The sequence below is a fragment of the Branchiostoma lanceolatum genome, chromosome 17, assembly GCF_035083965.1.
Source record: "Branchiostoma lanceolatum isolate klBraLanc5 chromosome 17, klBraLanc5.hap2, whole genome shotgun sequence".
NCBI classification, from domain to species: domain Eukaryota; kingdom Metazoa; phylum Chordata; class Leptocardii; order Amphioxiformes; family Branchiostomatidae; genus Branchiostoma; species Branchiostoma lanceolatum.
Genome location: NC_089738.1, coordinates 20,251,215 through 20,269,278, shown reverse-complemented (window position 1 = coordinate 20,269,278; position 18,064 = coordinate 20,251,215). Strand labels below are relative to the sequence as shown.

General features: G+C 44.2%; 2 protein-coding genes across 10 annotated transcripts in view; one reads left to right on the top strand and one right to left on the bottom strand.

Annotated features, from left to right (window-relative positions):
* Positions 1-3,401: 3,401 nt before the first annotated feature.
* On the bottom strand, positions 3,402-6,163 carry LOC136423316 (uncharacterized). The gene has a single exon (XM_066411439.1). The coding sequence runs from the start codon at positions 5,871-5,873 to the stop codon at positions 3,780-3,782; it is 2,094 nt and encodes a 697-aa protein (XP_066267536.1). The 5' UTR covers positions 5,874-6,163; the 3' UTR covers positions 3,402-3,779.
* A 4,518-nt stretch (positions 6,164-10,681) lies between these two features.
* The window catches only part of LOC136423644 (guanine nucleotide exchange factor DBS-like), a 161,788-nt gene continuing 154,405 nt past the window's right edge, over positions 10,682-18,064 (top strand). For 8 of the 9 annotated variants that reach the window (XM_066411901.1, XM_066411892.1, XM_066411893.1 and 5 more), the window contains exons 1-2: positions 10,682-10,794; positions 11,940-12,507. In XM_066411901.1, the coding sequence (XP_066267998.1) occupies positions 11,949-12,507 (559 nt within the window). In that variant the 5' untranslated portion in view covers positions 10,682-10,794; positions 11,940-11,948. Of the gene's footprint in view, positions 10,795-10,906; positions 11,167-11,939; positions 12,508-18,064 lie in introns of those variants that run through there. The other variant, XM_066411891.1, reaches the window with a different exon arrangement.

The following is an 18,064-nucleotide window of genomic DNA, read 5'->3' as shown; positions in this document are numbered from 1 at the left end:
GTCCTAAGGTAGGGCAACCCCCGTTATCTCTCCCCTCTCTCTCTCTCTATATATATATATATATATAACATTATATATATATAGAGAGAGAGATAGATAGATAGATAGATAGATAGATAGATAGAGAGAGAGAGAGAGAGAGAGAGAGAGAGAGAGAGAGAGAGAGAGATCTAACGTTGTCTACCTATCTATCTATCTACATGTATCTATCTATCTATCTATATATATATTCATCAACCGTGGCCATTCTATGAACAATTAAAAAGGGACAGAACGTTGGGTCCACAGGGCACTGTCAGGGTATGATTCTGCTAATTTGAAGACTCACTCCCGATTTTATACTTTATTCACGTAGCTGATTACATCCGGGAAGGCGGTTCACTTCCGACTGTTTTGGATGGTGTGTGCGTGTTCGCACCTACAACTGAACACTCATTAATGACAAAATACCATATTACTTTTGTGATGGATGACTTTAATTCAATAATCATGACATTTGAAAGTTCGGTAGAGATGAGCATCAGGTATAAATCAATCTGTTGAAATTTACCAATTCCACAAAAATGTACAGTTTCAGTTTTCAAACGTCTTTAATCATATCACGGAGGTTTTGGTTCTAGGATCTCTTGTTTTAGAAGATGCTTTTACAGTTGCCATAAAAGGACATATAGTACACATCACCAGTTACGCATGCTACAAGATTAACGCTTCCCGATTCGGTTACTTCTAGGATTGAAGCAAAACTTAAAACAACTCTCATTTTTCACAATTTCACAATCATCATTTACTTCATCTTTGTATCTGTTCTGTTCAGTGTTCCGGTCAATTCAACCATTCATGCAAAAAGTTTGAAAACATTAAAAGGTGAATACATTGATGTAGTTGTGAAAACTCAATGCGTTCAAATGTGAACAAACATGTTTTTTCTACACAGCCGTGATAAATATGTACTTAGTACATTAAGACCACATTGTGAAAAGCACATCAGCGCCAGACTGCCATGATTTACAATGATAAATAAACCATTCTTTAATCAATTCATAGTACAACAAGCGGCTCTAGGATTTTCTGTGTCGTTTAAAGGCCCCTATATTTGGATTTTGGCCGCTAAAACTGCAAATATTCTCCAGACCAAAGTTTTGCCTAGTACGTCCAGTTATGACAACTTCTTAAGCATATTTTGTCATTCCATCACATTTCTAGTGCTGACACAGCCTAACGGCAACGAAGCACTTTTTGTTACTCTCTGCGTCTATTTTCTATTACACCAATAGTTATAACCACAATTGTTACAATACTAAAAGTTGGAAAACTACTGCCGGTATAACGGTCAAATTAGGTTATGTGGTGCTTTACATAGATATTTGCTGAACTAAGATTGGTTAAGTCACCCTGGGCACTTTTTACAAAGGTCAGACCACACTGTACTTGCTCATTCGAGCCCTAACCATTAAGAAAGCCACACACAAGGCGAAACTAGTCTAAACGGGAACTATGCGGCTACAGCGCCATTTCATCATGAACATGTATATGTACGGTTGATTTGCGGTTGTTCGCTACTATTTGCCTACTGCTGGTATTACTGCTGCTCACATCCATTTAAGAACATTCAGTAGTGATGGTGACTATTTCCAAACGTAGGTGACTGGTCATCTATACCTTCCATGGGTTCCTCAGTACTTGCTCTGCTACTAGTTTTTAAAACTTTCATGGGTTCCTCAGTACTTGCTCTGCTACTAGTTTTTAAAACGCAAATTGTCCATTCTTTACACAAAATGACAAAACACTCCATGTTCTTGGTGGAGTAATACTTATTAATGTTAACAACTACGCAGTGTGGATTATTGGATAAAACATCAAAACTTGTGTAACGCTAAAACTGCAACAAGAAGCCATGTGAGGCTCCTGCACCAAACGTTCAGTTTTAATTTTCCTTTCCAAAAAGCCCACAAAAACAACCTTCGCAAATATGCAAACTTCCTTTAAGCCCCTCTAAGCAATGTAACTTTATATATTGTGGTTTACATTCTATGATTCGTAACGTAGCTTTAAGGCACAGTCAAACCTGATCTCAGCAACCACTCATGCGATCGCGGAAATGGTTGGTGAGGGGGGGGGGGGCAAATGGGTTGATCAGTGGCTGGCATAAATCCAGCACATTTGCACAATATACACTATGCTCCCAGGAATCATATTTACAAGAGACGCTACAAACTCCATATTGTTATATGCTTTATGACTGGGGGTGGTTGGCTGCACCCGGCGGTTGGACGGCCAGGTCTGACTGTGCCTTCTTGAGTCCATCTGACACACTATAACAATAGTTCTGACACACTATAACAATAGTTCTGACACACTATAACAATAGTTCTGAACTACAAAAGTCTCCAAAACCCACAAACTACTTGCTTGTATGTACATTATGGTTAATTTTGCAAACCCTGAATCTTAAGGTTTGTAAAAGTGCAAGCCTTTTGCCTTCTTTGCCTGCAATCAGAATTGTGTTTGTTTTCAATATTAGAGGTTAGGATTAGTAGTACAGTCGCAGTGCAGGCCATAAGTACCATCTGCTGGTTTCTCTGCAGTACATTTAGACTGCGTGTTTCTCTGCAGTACATTTAGACTGCGTGTTTCTCTGCAGTACATTTAGACTGCGTGTTTCTCTGCAGTACATTTAGACTGCGTGTTTCTCTGCAGTACATTTAGACTGCGTGTTTCTCTGTAGTACATTTAGACTGCTGGTTTCTCTGCAGTACATTTAGACTGCGTGTTTCACTGCAGTACATTTAGACTGCGTGTTTCTCTGTAGTACATTTAGACTGCTGGTTTCTCTGCAGTACATTTAGACTGCGTGTTTCTCTGCAGTACATTTAGACTGCTGGTTTCTCTGCAGTACATTTAGACACCATCTGCGTGTTTCTCTGCAGTACATTTAGACTGTGTGTTTCACTGCAGTACATTTAGACTGCGTGTTTCTCTGTAGTACATTTAGACTGCGGATTTCTCTGCAGTACATTTAGACTGCGTGTTTCTCTGCAGTACATTTAGACTGCTGGTTTCTCTGCAGTACATTTAGACACCATCTGCGTGTTTCTCTGTAGTACATTTAGACTGCGTGTTTCTCTGCAGTACATTTAGACTGCTGGTTTCTCTGTAGTACATTTAGACTGCGTGTTTCTCTGCAGTACATTTAGACTGTTGGTTTCTCTGCAGTACATTTAGACTGCGTGTTTCTCTGCAGTACATTTAGACTGCGTGTTTCTCTGTAGTACATTTAGACTGCTGGTTTCTCTGCAGTACATTTAGACTGCGGATTTCTCTGCAGTACATTTAGACTGATGGTTTCTCTGCAATACATTTAGACTGCGGATTTCTCTGTAGTACATTTAGACTGCTGGTTTCTCTGCAGTACATTTAGACTGCGTGTTTCACTGCAGTACATTTAGACTGCGTGTTTCTCTGTAGTACATTTAGACTGCTGGTTTCTCTGCAGTACATTTAGACTGCGGATTTCTCTGCAGTACATTTAGACTGCTGGTTTCTCTGCAATACATTTAGACTGCGTGTTTCTCTGTAGTACATTTAGACTGCTGGTTTCTCTGCAGTACATTTTTTAGACTGCATAAAATTCCATTTTTAAAATCCGAAGAGTCGGCGATGGTCTGAGACACACCCTGCCCTGTCTGCGCATGCCCACTGCTGTTCATACAGATGTGGAATTTTGCTAAATTCAGTGATGTAGTGAGGCTGACCTTATCCAATGGTTTGGTGTCTATATCTTAATACAGTTGATCATGGCTGCTCACTACAGCAGCTGTGGTGTTTCTGTGGGATTTAACAATAGCTTGGTACTGGCCCTCAATGTTGTACAGAGCATTCAGCTCGTTGGTGAGTGTCGGTCCTGTGCCATAAGATGGGTTTTTAGTGCCCGATGATTCGGTAATAACCTGATAGCCTGCCTGACCATGGCCACTAGTAGATGAAGCGGCTGTGGTGTGTGTGGTGGATTCAGTGATGGCCTGAGACTGGCCATACCCTGTCTGACTAACTTTGTTCATATCTTCATACTGGTGATCATAACCACTAGCTACTAACGTATCTGTGCTGTTCATGTTGGTGTTGGATTTACCGATGGCCTGAGACTGGCCCCGCCCTGTCTGATTATGTTGGTTCATATCTTCATACCAGTGTTCGTCACCACTGGTCAATTCAGAAGCTGTGGCGCTTGTGGTGGCGTTAGTGATGGCCCGAGACTGGCCATGTCCTGTCAGATTATGATCATGACCACTGGCTATTTCTGTAGCTGTTGGGTTTCTTGGTGGTGTTTTCACATCTGCGTACATGGGATTTGACTTTAAGGCCGCTAGCACTTCGTTATCTGATAGATTTCCAACTTCCAGTGTTTGAGTGATAGCCCGAGACTGACCCTGCTCTGTCTGATGATGTTGAGTGTCAATATCTTCATACAGACCACTGACTACCCCAGCAGCTGTGGTGTTTGTGTTGGGTGTAGTGATGGCCTGAGACTGGCCCTGCCCTGTCTGATCATCATCAAAATCTTCATACCTGCGAACATGACCACTGGTCATGACAGAAACTGTTGTGGTTGCGTTGCTACCAACATGATTAGGATTTAGCCCTAAAGGAGGGTGCCTGGTCCTCCTCTTGTACCAGATTGTGAGAATGATGCTGCCAATCAGGACAATGCCAGTCACTGAACCAGCAATGGAGCAAATAAGAACAAGTAGGGGAGAACTGGGAGCAGGTCCGTTAGAACTTCTGCTTTCTGGTTGGTCTGAAGTAGTTTCGAGGGGTGGAGGTAGTGTTGCTCTTGCTTTGCATATTCTACCTGCAAGACCTGCTGCTGAGCCAGTATTAGTTTTGCAGTACCAGTGATAGCGAGAGGTGATGTCATTGTCACCTCTGGTACTGCTTCCTAGTGGACTAACAAGGGGCAGTGTGGGGCCTTCAGAATGCGCTGTTGGTCTAGCATTGCTTTCTGTGTTGCTGAATGAGGAAATTGTTGACACTGCAGTTGATCTGAATGGGGTTGGGACGTCGACAGGAAGTGTTGATATGGTTGGTTGTTTACATATCAATTCTTCAGGATTGACGTCTGCAAGCTTCTGTCCCTGGAGTTTTGCGGGTTGGGCACAGACTATCTGGTCCTTAAATGAAGGAAATGTGGGCGTATCTAGCCTGAAGGGACGCATCCTACAGTCGCAATGCCAGGGGTTCTCGTCGAGGTTTAAGCGACGAATAGATGGTGACAAGCCATAAGCTAAAGGGGCAATGGCAAACATATTGTTGCTCTGAAGGTCCAAATGTTGTAGTTGGGACAGGTTTGTAAATGCACCTGAGTGGATGTTAGTTATCTGGTTGGAAGACAGGCTCAAAAATGTTAGCCCTGGCATATTTGCAAATCCACCAGACCAAATCGTTTTTATCTGGTTGCGATTCAGAAGCAACCTTTTGAGGTGGACTAGATTTGCGAAAGTGTTCGCCTGAATCATTGTTATCTGGTTGTCGTACAGCAACACCCTTTCCAGCCGGGGCAGAGTTGCGAACGAACCAGGCTGAATTTCTGTTATCTGGTTTTTGGGCAGATGCAAACCTTTGAGCCCAGGTAGATTTTCAAATGTACCAGCCTGAATCTCTCTTAATTTGTTGTGGCTCAGAGACAACTGTCGTAGCCGTGGAAGATTTGCAAATGTGCCAGCCTGAATCATTGTTATCTGGTTGTAGGACAGGGACATCACTTCGAGGTTGGTTAGATTTATGAATGAACCAGGCTGAATAATGTTTATCTGGTTCTCGCACAGCCACAACGCGTTAAGGTTGGCTAGATTTGCGAATGAACCAGTCTGAATCATTTTAATCTGGTTGGGGTCCAGGGCCAACGTATGGAGCCGGGGAAGAGTTGGAAATGCACCGGGCTGAACCTCGCTTATCTGGTTTTTGGTCAGCCACAACGATTGTAGCTCGGGTAAATCTGCAAATGTACCTGCCTGAATCTGTCTGATCTGGTTCGATGCCAGTGACAACCTTCGAAGCCGGGGCAGATTTGCAAATGCACCAGGCTGGATGTTTGTTATATTGTTCTTGCTCAAGTACAACTCTCGGAGTTGGGGTAGATTGGGGAAATAATCAACAACGCTAATGCAATTTTCTCTCAAACTCAAACGATTCAAATTCACATACCGTAACAGCTCAGACCGATTTACAGTTTTGATAAGATTACGTTCCAGATCCAACCTAGAGATGGATGCTGGGAGGTTCTGCGGGATGCTTGTGAGGTTGGTACAGCTACAGCGTGATGATAGCGCACAGCTGCAGCCAGCTTCCGGCATGCCGGCCTCCTCCAGGATGATGAGAAGGAAAATCAGAAGGTGTCGCAGCTTTCTTCCCATGATGCCCTGCCACCTAAACAGAACAGCAAGCTCCTCTGTAAGGCCAAATCTAATTTACAACTAGAGTTCCACGACCGCATACCCTCGTCACATGATGTTAACCTTTTCGAGTGACATATCATGAATGTTTGTCATTTTATTAAGCAAATAGGGTCCTTATTTGCATGAATTATATCAGTTGATCATCTTCTCTAATCAAATAATACAGGTTGTTCAAAGTATGAACGTCTTATCTTGGCAAAGAAGGCTATTGCATCATTTTCTCATAAATTATGTGATAGAAGCCCTCATTAACATTAATTTATGTCAATTAATGTCCACGTTTACTTTACTTCCAAGTGCTGAAAGAATGAAATCCCCGTCATCTACCCATATGGACTTGTAGTATTTTGTCATCAATTATGCAGATTTTGTATTTATTTACATAACTGATATCTTTCGATATTCCTCTTTCTCATTTACATATGTCATATGTTTAATAGTCCTATAATGGAAGGCATTGGATTTACAGAATTTCCTCATTAAAGAAATCTGTGTAAAACTATTTCATCAATCAGTTGTAAGCACATGTCGGTATCTGATTAAAAGAAAACCTCGCATTGTCCGTAAATGATATTTACTACAGGCATACAACTTACAAGGGAATTGTTTCGATTGCTCCACCTCTTCGGTCGGGCACTTTGAACCCCCAGTCCTTGATGAGCAGTGCTTAGTTTCTGAAATTCGAAACACGACATGAATTGACGTCGTATCATGGACAACGCTGTCTGGAATTATAGAATTCCCTCATTTATTATGCAAATAAAGCATTGCTTTGCATACTTTTCATCTAATTGTGTACATCTCTGTCTGAGTTACATGCATGCCTAAACTAGTATATTGTTCCTCTTTCCAGTTTTCTTCAAAACGCCCCTGCTGTTCCCAGAGTACCTGCTAGGGGGCACTAAAACATCACTTCTTCCTGACGTCAAAAGTTATCTTCAACACAAAATCGAGACAACAACATGCGATGGACAAAAGATACATGGAAAACACCAGTATGATCGATTGTGCAATATTAGCCCTATTTTGCATAATTTGTAGTTTATTGTCAATATTTCTGTATAAGCTACCTACATGACCAAAAACATAAAAATCCGCCCTTTCTTTAGTTATCCGTTTTAAAGATTGACACAAAAATGCCTCTGTAGTTCCAGAACTAGCTGTTGAACGGCCTTGACCTACACGAGTTTGAATACACATAAATTAAAGTTGTCTGAAAAAAAAAACACCCTTAATTAGCAAGAAAGGCTGTTAGCAGGCCCACAGAGAAATGCATGCGCCTGGTTTTATACTCGTTTTAGTCGGGAATCGCGCGGCTTTTACACGAGATTTGATCGGCTTTTAAACGCGCTTCGCGTGCGACTATGTGAGAAGTGAGAAGAGATTCGCAGATATGAGGGGAAAGTCTCGGTTGACATTGGGAGAAATAAATGATTAGACTCAAATTGTCCTCCCAGCACATTGTATTCATTTTAACCTCATGCAAAACTTTATAGTGTCAAAAAACAAGAAATGGAATTGGTGTATCCTAAAACTGAGAGTTTTCTGAAGTCCCTTTTGACTGATTAAGAAAGTGCTTTCTGTCGTGGGTGTAGGATACGTGCTTCAGTAGTAACTCTCTTATAGGACCTTATAGTATGTAACAAACGATATTAGACTACTGTGGTTTTAGGGACTGTACACTATTCGCCGGTCGTCAGAGCGTCGGGTTTGAATTGAAATTACATGGCCCTCCCCCCAGATCAAACAAATAGACCTGAAGACCGGCATCCACCCCGGTAATTATCGTGCAGTCCCGTTTGATTGATTGTCTGAAGCTGCTCTTGGAAGGTTGTTTACTCTTTTTGCTAATGTTTTAAGGACTCCATTTGGATCTTAGAGATGAAGAAATCAGCAGAAGAACTCTTCTCAACAAAAATTCACCTGCCTTTGCCTATTTTGGAAACATCCTCGTCTAAATTATACAATTGAACAAAACCGCTAGTTAAGTGTCGACAACTAAACTGTGACAGCTGCAGTAAGTTCAATTGAAGCCTTGTGAGTGAAAAATATCATTACAACTAAGCTGGTCACCAGTCTTTACGGGTCAGCTAAGGTCTGTTCTACCTAGCCTGTGTTTACAAGCTCTCAGGCGGAGGTTAATGATGGCGGTTACAGGACCGGCCGGCCGCTAGGAGCGCGATTTGTCAGGCTATGTTCTACCGGGCCCAGTCTGCTAAGTATTGGCCTGTTTCTGTTAGCCTGTCTTTTTAGCTGGCCTATGGAGCTATCGCCGACCGTAGAGCGAACTAATTAAGCCACGCCTGCAAAACCACGCCCCGTCTGCGACAACCTGCCTGGGCGGGCGGGCATCACTCCCAGCACCGTAAAGATACCGGGGAGCTCCCGATGGTATGCTTACCGGGCTACGTCACAACAGGCCTGAGAACCATTTAGGACGGACTCAAGGTTGCATGGTCGGTCTGAACTTTCCTCTTCTGGCAGAATTGGTCCCAGGTGTACATCATGACTAGGGGTGGGTACCGGTACCGTGTACCGGTACAAAACCGGTATTTCCTAATGGACCGGTCCAAAAAAACCGGTCCGTAAAAAGATCAGTGGACCGGCCTATGGACCGATTAGAAAATTCATAGTACCAGGCGGCCACATAACCGGTCTAAGAAAATACAAAACAGCAGATTTAACTTCGTTTTCGAAGACGTTAGCTGTGAATCATACCTAGAAACACTTAAAGGAATAGTAAACAGACGGCGAGAAGAGTATAATTATAATTTTGAGACAAACTGCAAACCTAAGAAATTATATCGTTCCAGACATGACGTTTGGAGACTTTTGCGTGTGTCTCGCTCTCCAAAATATGATGTACTGCGACACTACTATAATCAGGTACAGGTACAGGTCCGGACCTGGACCTGACCCTCTGGACCTGGACCTGGACCGGACCTGAATTGTTTGTACCGGTACCCACCCCTAATCATGACGCAATGAAAGCGTCAGCGCGCAGCAACACCTGTTCCCCTCTTCAGAACTAAACCTTCTCCAAGCAGATGTGGGGTCGGAGATTGTTAAACGTTTTCTGACAATTTGGCTTCTCTGACAGCTATCCACCCTTGCCAGTCATAAAACGTCATAATCTTTCACCCCAACATCTGCTTGGAGAATTCAGCCCTAATCAAAGTATAACAAACTGCCTTCACAGCAGATTCACCTTTAAAGTGTATCCAGTGGCAGAAACATACCTTAAACCAGTCAGAATAGCTCCAGTTGGCGTTTTCTGGGCGGGAACTTGTGTAGAACGCCTCAGTTGCTGTTGTTCTTGCAGGGTGCGTCCGTCGGTAACTGATCCGTAATGCCGTGTGACAAACAACCCACGATTAGTCCTGCGCAATCGCTGGTGTTGATTGTCTGAAGCTGGCTGTTTAAATAATATCAACATTCATGATGAAAATTATAATCATGATGCAGGTCTGAAATACATGTTTAGCTGTTCTCCGTACCTGCAAGGGTACAAGCAAAACGCGAATTACATGCAGGTTTTACCTTCTTCAGCGCTGTAGGAAAAGCAGATACGTAAAATTTACCTGCCTAGTCAGAACAGGCCACTTAACGACAATGCAAGAACCCTTTCCATTCATATACTGTCAATCCTGACATGTTTACGTTGATTTTGTTTTCAAGGTTTTTGTGTTGACCTCTCAATGCCAATTCATGACACCGTGACTTTGCGCACCCAATGTATGGTCGTGTGTTACTATTGTACAACAGAGTTGTTCCAACCGCGAACTTAGATCACTGTGAAAACATCATGAGTAGAGTAGAGTAGAATTTTCGGTCAGGTAGGACTGTTCCAGTTTAGACCGCTCTTTTCATTTCCCCTTGTACCGCGAAATTATGTCCCGACAGAAATAACTGAATTTACAGTATGCATGAGTAACGAATCTTATAAACGTCACCAGATCTAGACACATGCGGCCCCAACCAGGGCTTTCTTTCAGAGATTCTTACAGTAACCGAAGCAACCAGAATGAACGGACACGCCACAATGGCCGACTTTTAGTCATTCTTTGTTTAGGAATTATAAATTTATTGATAGGAGTTAATTCTATTTTGTCCGACCCTTGCCTCCTCCCTCAGATGGCACCATGCGCATGCGCACTTCAGATGAATATGAATTATTTTGCCAAACTGTCGTTTTCCTGTAGAACCCAGACCGGGGCATTATGGGAAGGCAGGGTCAGAGGTTATGGGATTTTAAATGGCTATGGCGGCAGTCTGCAGCGCTGGGACGTCGTGTCTTCCCGCGGTGTGCGCTGTTTCCCGACACAAACGCCCCGATATAACGGTGGGTAGATTTTAGGATGACTTTTTGTTGAAGGTGAGCTACAGAGCGCAGTGGTAGGTGGTGTTTGTGCCGACAGCTGGGCGGGTTTTAGTGTGTGTGCCGGATGCCGACGGTTTAGTATGCAGGCCGCGTCCTGGATGTGTTGTTATTGATTTTCTGAGTGCGAGTTTTCCGCGATGGAATTTGATTAGGAACAGCGAGAGAACGTTTGCGGGAGGTCGGGCGGTGTAAATGTGGGAGTCCGGGCGGCTGGCCGACTGACAAATGTAGGAACTCGGGGGAGCGAACTGCAACTAACACGAGTTTGGGCGGTGTGGAAGTTCCGTGAATGGAGGATTATGAGGTGCAGCTATGACTGCGGGAGGCTGGCAGGTAAGGTGGGAATCATGATGTTGGTATGTGCGGGTTTTCTGTATCCGCCTTGCACGGGGAAACTGTGTTCACCTGCCTGCTGTCAGTCCATCGTATAGCTTTCCTCCTCTCCGCAAATATGATGATACAATTTGCGGAAAGTCCGATGACTGAAAGACTCGGCAGCTGTGATGGGATAGACACCATGCTGCTGTTGTTGTTGTTGTTATACCAGGCTGATGTTTACACCATTGCACAAACGCTCCACCAGCAGTGATGTGACAATGCCTGAACTACTGTCTGTATCCTGCACACAGCATAGCACAGACAGAGATGTCCACGCTCCAGTAAAAATAACTTATTCCCTGTGTCTCCCAGCAGCACTGTTCCAGCACCTCTACCTAACGCTGACATTGTTCTCTCTGTCTCCCAACCCTCTACCTAACGCTGACATTGTTCTCTCTGTCTCCCAACCCTCTACCTAACGCTGACACTGTTCTCTCTGTCTCCCAACCCTCTACCTAACGCTGACACTGTTCCCTGTGTCTCCCAACCCTCTACCTAACGCTGACATTGTTCCCTGTGTCTCCCAACCCTCTACCTAACGCTGACATTGTTCCCTGTGTCTCCCAACCCTCTACCTAACGCTGACATTGTTCCCTGTGTCTCCCAACCCTCTACCTAACGCTGACATTGTTCCCTGTGTCTCCCAACCCTCTACCTAACGCTGACATTGTTCCCTGTGTCTCCCAACCCTCTACCTAACGCTGACATTGTTCTCTGTCTCCCATCAGGACCGTTAGATGGAGGCACTGCTCCGGGGGTTCCAGCGCCAGGCGCCCAGGTTTGAGAAAATCAAAATGGAAAACCTGACCAGGCTACAGGGAGCAGCGAGCTCTGACCTCTCACCCCCTGTCAGGAGAAAGGCTGAAGTGAACTCTGACCTCTCGCCCTCAGTCAGGAGAAAGGCTAAAGCGAACTCTGACCCCTCATCCCCGGTCAGGAGAAAGGCTGGTGTTAGGACTGTCCGTGATAATGCGGTTCAACCAAAATGTCAGATGTCAAAAGACAAATGTCACAGGTCAGAGGACAAATACTACTGGTCTAAGGATAAATACCACAGGTTGGAGGACAAATGCCAAAGGTTGGAAGACAGATGTCACAGGTCAGGGGACAACTGTCATAGGTCAGAGGACAAGTATCATAGGTCAGAGGATAAATGTCACAGGTTAGAGGACAAGTGTCACAGGTCAGAGGACAAATGGTACAGGTCAGAGGACAGTGTTACCACTAGCACCTGCCAGACGTCCGATGCGGACATGGATACAGATGACAGCGACCTGGAGTTCGAGAAGATAGGAGGTAAGTGAAAGTGATCATGTGAGAGTGAAAGTGATCCGTTCCTTGGCAGGTTGCCTGGTCTATTCTGGGTTTATTAGAGTAGCTGTGGGGTCAGACACATCATCAATGGACCAGCACTTTCACTTTCCACAATCGATAGGGACATGTAATCTCCAAACAGATGGGCGAAGACAATATTGTAACGTTTCTCATGTGTGTTTCTCTCTGGCAACACAAACTGAGGTTATTTTGGACTATCTTTCTATCACTTAGCCTTGACTTTGAATTGCAACAACACAGTACCATGTACAACCAGGCAGCGAATGCTAGTGTTGTGCACCACACACTACAAAACATAATCAATATATAACACTAAATGTAAAGCAATAAACACAAAACAATAAAGTAGATATTACCTAACTAACAGCCATTTGGAGGTGGCTCAGCTGGAAGAAGCAGCAAATGTTGTGATCTACGAGTGAACGGCACCTGAGAGTTGTTTGTTCATGGTAAGGTTCTAGTTCTATTCTATAGTCCAGGTGACCTCTGGAGTAAGAGAGGGAGAAGTCTCAGCTTTGCCTCAGGCTGTCAAATGAAAATATTGTTACTGTTGATATTTCAATATATTCTGACTGTACGATATGTAATTCATGTGTACACCCTAATCTTGGAATAGCCGACTGTTGATATATTTGACACTGTATCCTGCCTGCATATTATATTATACATGATGATGATAGTATTCATACCTGCCCTTAGTTGACTATACCAAAACTTGCAATTCTTAAGTTATGGTAGTTGCTATTTTCCAGGGCTAGCACAAGGTATTTGCACCACGTGGTATTTCCACATCGTTGGTGTATCAGCGAGCTTGTTCGCACATTAGACACGATCGGGTATTTCTTTTCTCTCCTGGTGACTAGAATGTAGGTGATGGCACTATAACTCCGGACAGATAGTTCTATTAGTTTTAGATGGTGTCCTTAGACTGGAATGCCAAAGAGAAGAGAAGTAATATACCTCAAAATCTTACTTTCTTAGAAGTATACAGGCCAGTCGAGTGGATGAGTGTAATTATGATGTAGGACATGGTAAGGAATATGCAGGTGTTGATAAGGACATGGCCAACTCTCCCAGGATTCTGCCAGAAATTTCCGAATTCTGGCAAAACTGTCTGACAGAATTATCACAGAATTCTGCCAGAACTGTCCCAGAATTCTGCCAGAACTATCCCACAATTCTGACAGAACTATCCCAGAATCCATAGAGAACTATCGCAGAATTCTGACAGAACTATCCAAGAATTCTGACAGAACTCTCCCACTCCCAGAATACTCACAGAACATTCCAGAACTCCACCAGAACGTGGTCATGAGTAAGTGAAACCTTCATCCCATGCAGAATCTCCCGCCTTCAATTATTGATATGAGCAGATGGACGCATCATTGAGCCGGGAGGAGGCCGGGTATGAATCATGGTGAAATATGACACCTCCCTGTAAATCATGGTGAAATATGACACCTCCCTGTAAATCATGCTGAAATATGACACCTTCCTGTAAATCATGCTGAAATATGACACCTCCCTGTAAATCATGCTGAAATACGACACCTCCCTGTAAATCATGCTGAAATATGACACCTCCCTGTAAATCATGCTGAAATATGACACCTCAATGTAAATCATGGTGAAATATGACACCTCCCTGTAAAGATGGTGAAATATGACACCTTCCTGTAAATCATGCTGAAATATGACACCTTCCTGTAAATCTTGCTGAAATATGACACCTTCCTGTAAATCATGCTGAAATATGACACCTTCCTGTAAATCATGCTGAAATATGACACCTTCCTGTAAATCATGCTGAAATATGACACCTTCCTGTAAATCATGCTGAAATATGACACCTTCCTGTAAATCATGCTGAAATATGACACCTTCCTGTAAATCATGCTGAAATATGACACTTCCCTGTAAATCATGCTGAAATATGACACCTTCCTGTAAATCATGCTGAAATATGACACCTTCCTGTAAATCATGCTGAAATATGACACCTTCCTGTAAATCATGCTGAAATATGACACCTTCCTGTAAATCATGCTGAAATATGACACCTTCCTGTAAATCATGCTGAAATATGACACTTCCCTGTAAATCATGCTGAAATATGTTCCTGTTCCACTGTCAGGATGTATTGGATTTCATCTGAGCCCTGAAAGTCTGTTTCATGTGCTGGGTGTTGTTTATGCCTGTTCCTCGTGCTGGGTGTTGTTTACCTTCCCAGGTGTCTGGGGGAGAACTGTAGGTGACTAGAAGACATTTCCTGCTCCCATGATTTCATACTTTGTTTAGCTCTATCATATTTATCTGAAGTACAGCCCGTAGAGACCCATCTGAGTAATGAGGCTGTTGTAGTGCCTTCATCTGAAGTACAGCCAGTAGGTACCCATCTGACTAGTAATGAGGCTGTTGTAGTGCCTTCATCTGAAGTACAGCCAGTAGGTACCCATCTGAGTAATGAGGCTGTTGTAGTTCCTTCATCTGAAGTACAACCAGTAGGTACCCATCTGAGTAATGAGGCTGTTGTAGTGCCTTCATCTGAAGTACAGCCAGTAGGTGCCCATCTGAGTAATGAGGCTGTTGTAGTGCCTTCATCTGAAGTACAGCCAGTAGGTACCCATCTGAGTCATGAGGCTGTTGTAGTGCCTTCATCTGAAGTACAGCCAGTAGGTACCCATCTGAGTAATGAGGCTGTTGTAGTGCCTTCATCTGAAGTACAGCCAGTAGGTGCCCATCTGAGTAATGAGGCTGTTGTAGTGCCTTCATCTGAAGTACAGCCAGTAGGTACCCATCTGAGTCATGAGGCTGTTGTAGTGCCTTCATCTGAAGTACAGCCAGTAGGTACCCATCTGAGTAATGAGGCTGTTGTAGTGCCTTCATCTGAAGTACAGCCAGTAGGTACCCATCTGACTAGTAATGAGGCCGTTGTAGCGCCTTCATCTGAAGTACAGCCAGTAGGTACCCATCTGAGTAATGAGGCTGTTGTAGTGCCTTCATCTGAAGTACAGCCAGTTGGTACCCATCTGAGTAATGAGGCTGCTGTAGTGCCTTCATCTGAAGTACAGCCAGTAGGTACCCATCTGAGTCATGAGGCTGTTGTAGTGCCTTCATCTGAAGTACAGCCAGTAGGTACCATCTGGGTAATGAGGCTGTTGTAGTGCCTTCATCTGAAGTACAGCCAGTAGGTACCCATCTGAGTAATGTGGCTGTTGTAGTGCCTTCATCTGAAGTACAGCCCGTAGGTACCCATCTGAGTAATGTGGCTGTTGTAGTGCCTTCATCTGCAGTACAGCCAGTAGGTACCCATCTGAGTAATGTGGCTGTTGTAGTGCCTTCATCTGAAGTACAGCCAGTAGGTACCCATCTGAGTAATGAGGCTGTTGCAGTGCCTTCATCTAAAGTACAGCCAGTAGGTACCCATCTGAGTAATGAGGCTGTTGCAGTGCGCATGCCTTCATCTGAAGTACAGCCAGTAGGTACCCATCTGAGTAATGTGGCTGTTGTAGTGCCTTCATCTGAAGTACAGCCAGTAGGTACCCATCTGAGTCATGAGGCTGTTGTAGTGCCTTCATCTGAAGTACAGCCAGTAGGGACCCATCTGAGTAATGAGGCTGTTGTAGTGCCTTCATCTGAAGTACAGCCAGTAGGGACCCATCTGAGTAATGAGGCTGTTGCAGTGCCTTCATCTGAAGTACAGCCAGTAGGTACCCATCTGAGTAATGAGGCTGTTGTAGTGCCTTCATCTGCAGTACAGCCAGTAGGTACCCATCTGAGTAATGTGGCTGTTGTAGTGCCTTCATCTGAAGTACAGCCAGTAGGTACCCATCTGAGTCATGAGGCTGTTGTAGTGCCTTCATCTGAAGTACAGCCAGTAGGGACCCATCTGAGTAATGAGGCTGTTGCAGTGCCTTCATCTGAAGTACAGCCAGTAGGTACCCATCTGAGTCATGAGGCTGTTGTAGTGCCTTCATCTGAAGTACAGCCAGTAGGTACCCATCTGAGTAATGAGGCTGTTGTAGTGCCTTCATCTGAAGTACAGCCAGTAGGTACCCATCTGAGTAATGAGGCCTCTTAGTGTCTTCATCTGAAGTACAGCCAGTAGGTACCCATCTGAGTAATGAGGCTGTTGTAGTGCCTTCATCTGAAGTACAGCCAGTAGGTACCCATCTGAGTAATGAGGCTGTTGTAGTGCCTTCATCTGCATTACAGTCGGTAGGTACCCATCTGAGTCATGAGGCTGTTGTAGTGCCTTCATCTGAAGTACAGCCAGTAGGTACCCATCTGAGTCATGAGGCTGTTGTAGTGCCTTCATCTGAAGTACAGCCAGTAGGTACCCATCTGAGTAATGAGGCTGTTGTAGTGCCTTCATCTGAAGTACAGCCAGTAGGTACCCATCTGAGTAATGTGGCTGTTGTAGTGCCTTCATCTGAAGTACAGCCAGTAGGTACCCATCTGAGTAATGAGGCTGTTGTAGTGCCTTCATCTGCAGTACAGCCAGTAGGTACCCATCTGAGTAATGTGGCTGTTGTAGTGTCTTTATCTGCAGTACAGCCAGTAGGTACCCATCTGAGTAATGTGGCTGTTGTAGTGTCTTTATCTGCAGTACAGCCAGTAGGTACCCATCTGAGTAATGAGGCTGTTGTAGTGTCTTTATCTGCAGTACAGCCAGTAGGTACCCATCTGAGTAATGAGGCTGTTGTAGTGTCTTTATCTGCAGTACAGCCAGTAGGTACCCATCTGAGTAATGTGGCTGTTGTAGTGCCTTCATCTGAAGTACAGCCAGTAGGTACCCATCTGAGTAATGAGGCTGTTGTAGTGCCTTCATCTGAAGTACAGCCAGTATGTACCCATCTGAGTAATGAGGCTGTTGTAGTGCCTTCATCTGAAGTACAGCCAGTAGGTACCCATCTGAGTAATGAGGCTGTTGTAGTGCCTTCATCTGAAGTACAGCCAGTAGGTGCCCATCTGAGTATTGAGGCTGTTGTAGTGCCTTCATCTGAAGTACAGCCAGTAGGTACCCATCTGAGTCATGAGGCTGTTGTAGTGCCTTCATCTGAAGTACAGCCAGTAGGTACCCATCTGAGTAATGAGGCTGTTGCAGTGCCTTCATCTGAAGTACAGCCCGTAGGTACCCATCTGAGTAATGTGGCTGTTGTAGTGCCTTCATCTGCAGTACAGCCAGTAGGTACCCATCTGAGTAATGAGGCTGTTGTAGTGCCTTCATCTGAAGTACAGCCAGTAGGTACCCATCTGAGTAATGAGGCTGTTGTAGTGCCTTCATCTGAAGTACAGCCAGTAGGTACCCATCTGAGTAATGAGGCTGTTGTAGTGCCTTCATCTGAAGTACAGCCAGTAGGTACCCATCTGAGTAATGAGGCTGTTGCAGTGCCTTCATCTGAAGTACAGCCAGTAGGTACCCATCTGAGTATTGAGGCTGTTGTAGTGCCTTCATCTGAAGTACAGCCAGTAGGTACCCATCTGAGTAATGAGGCTGTTGCAGTGCCTTCATCTG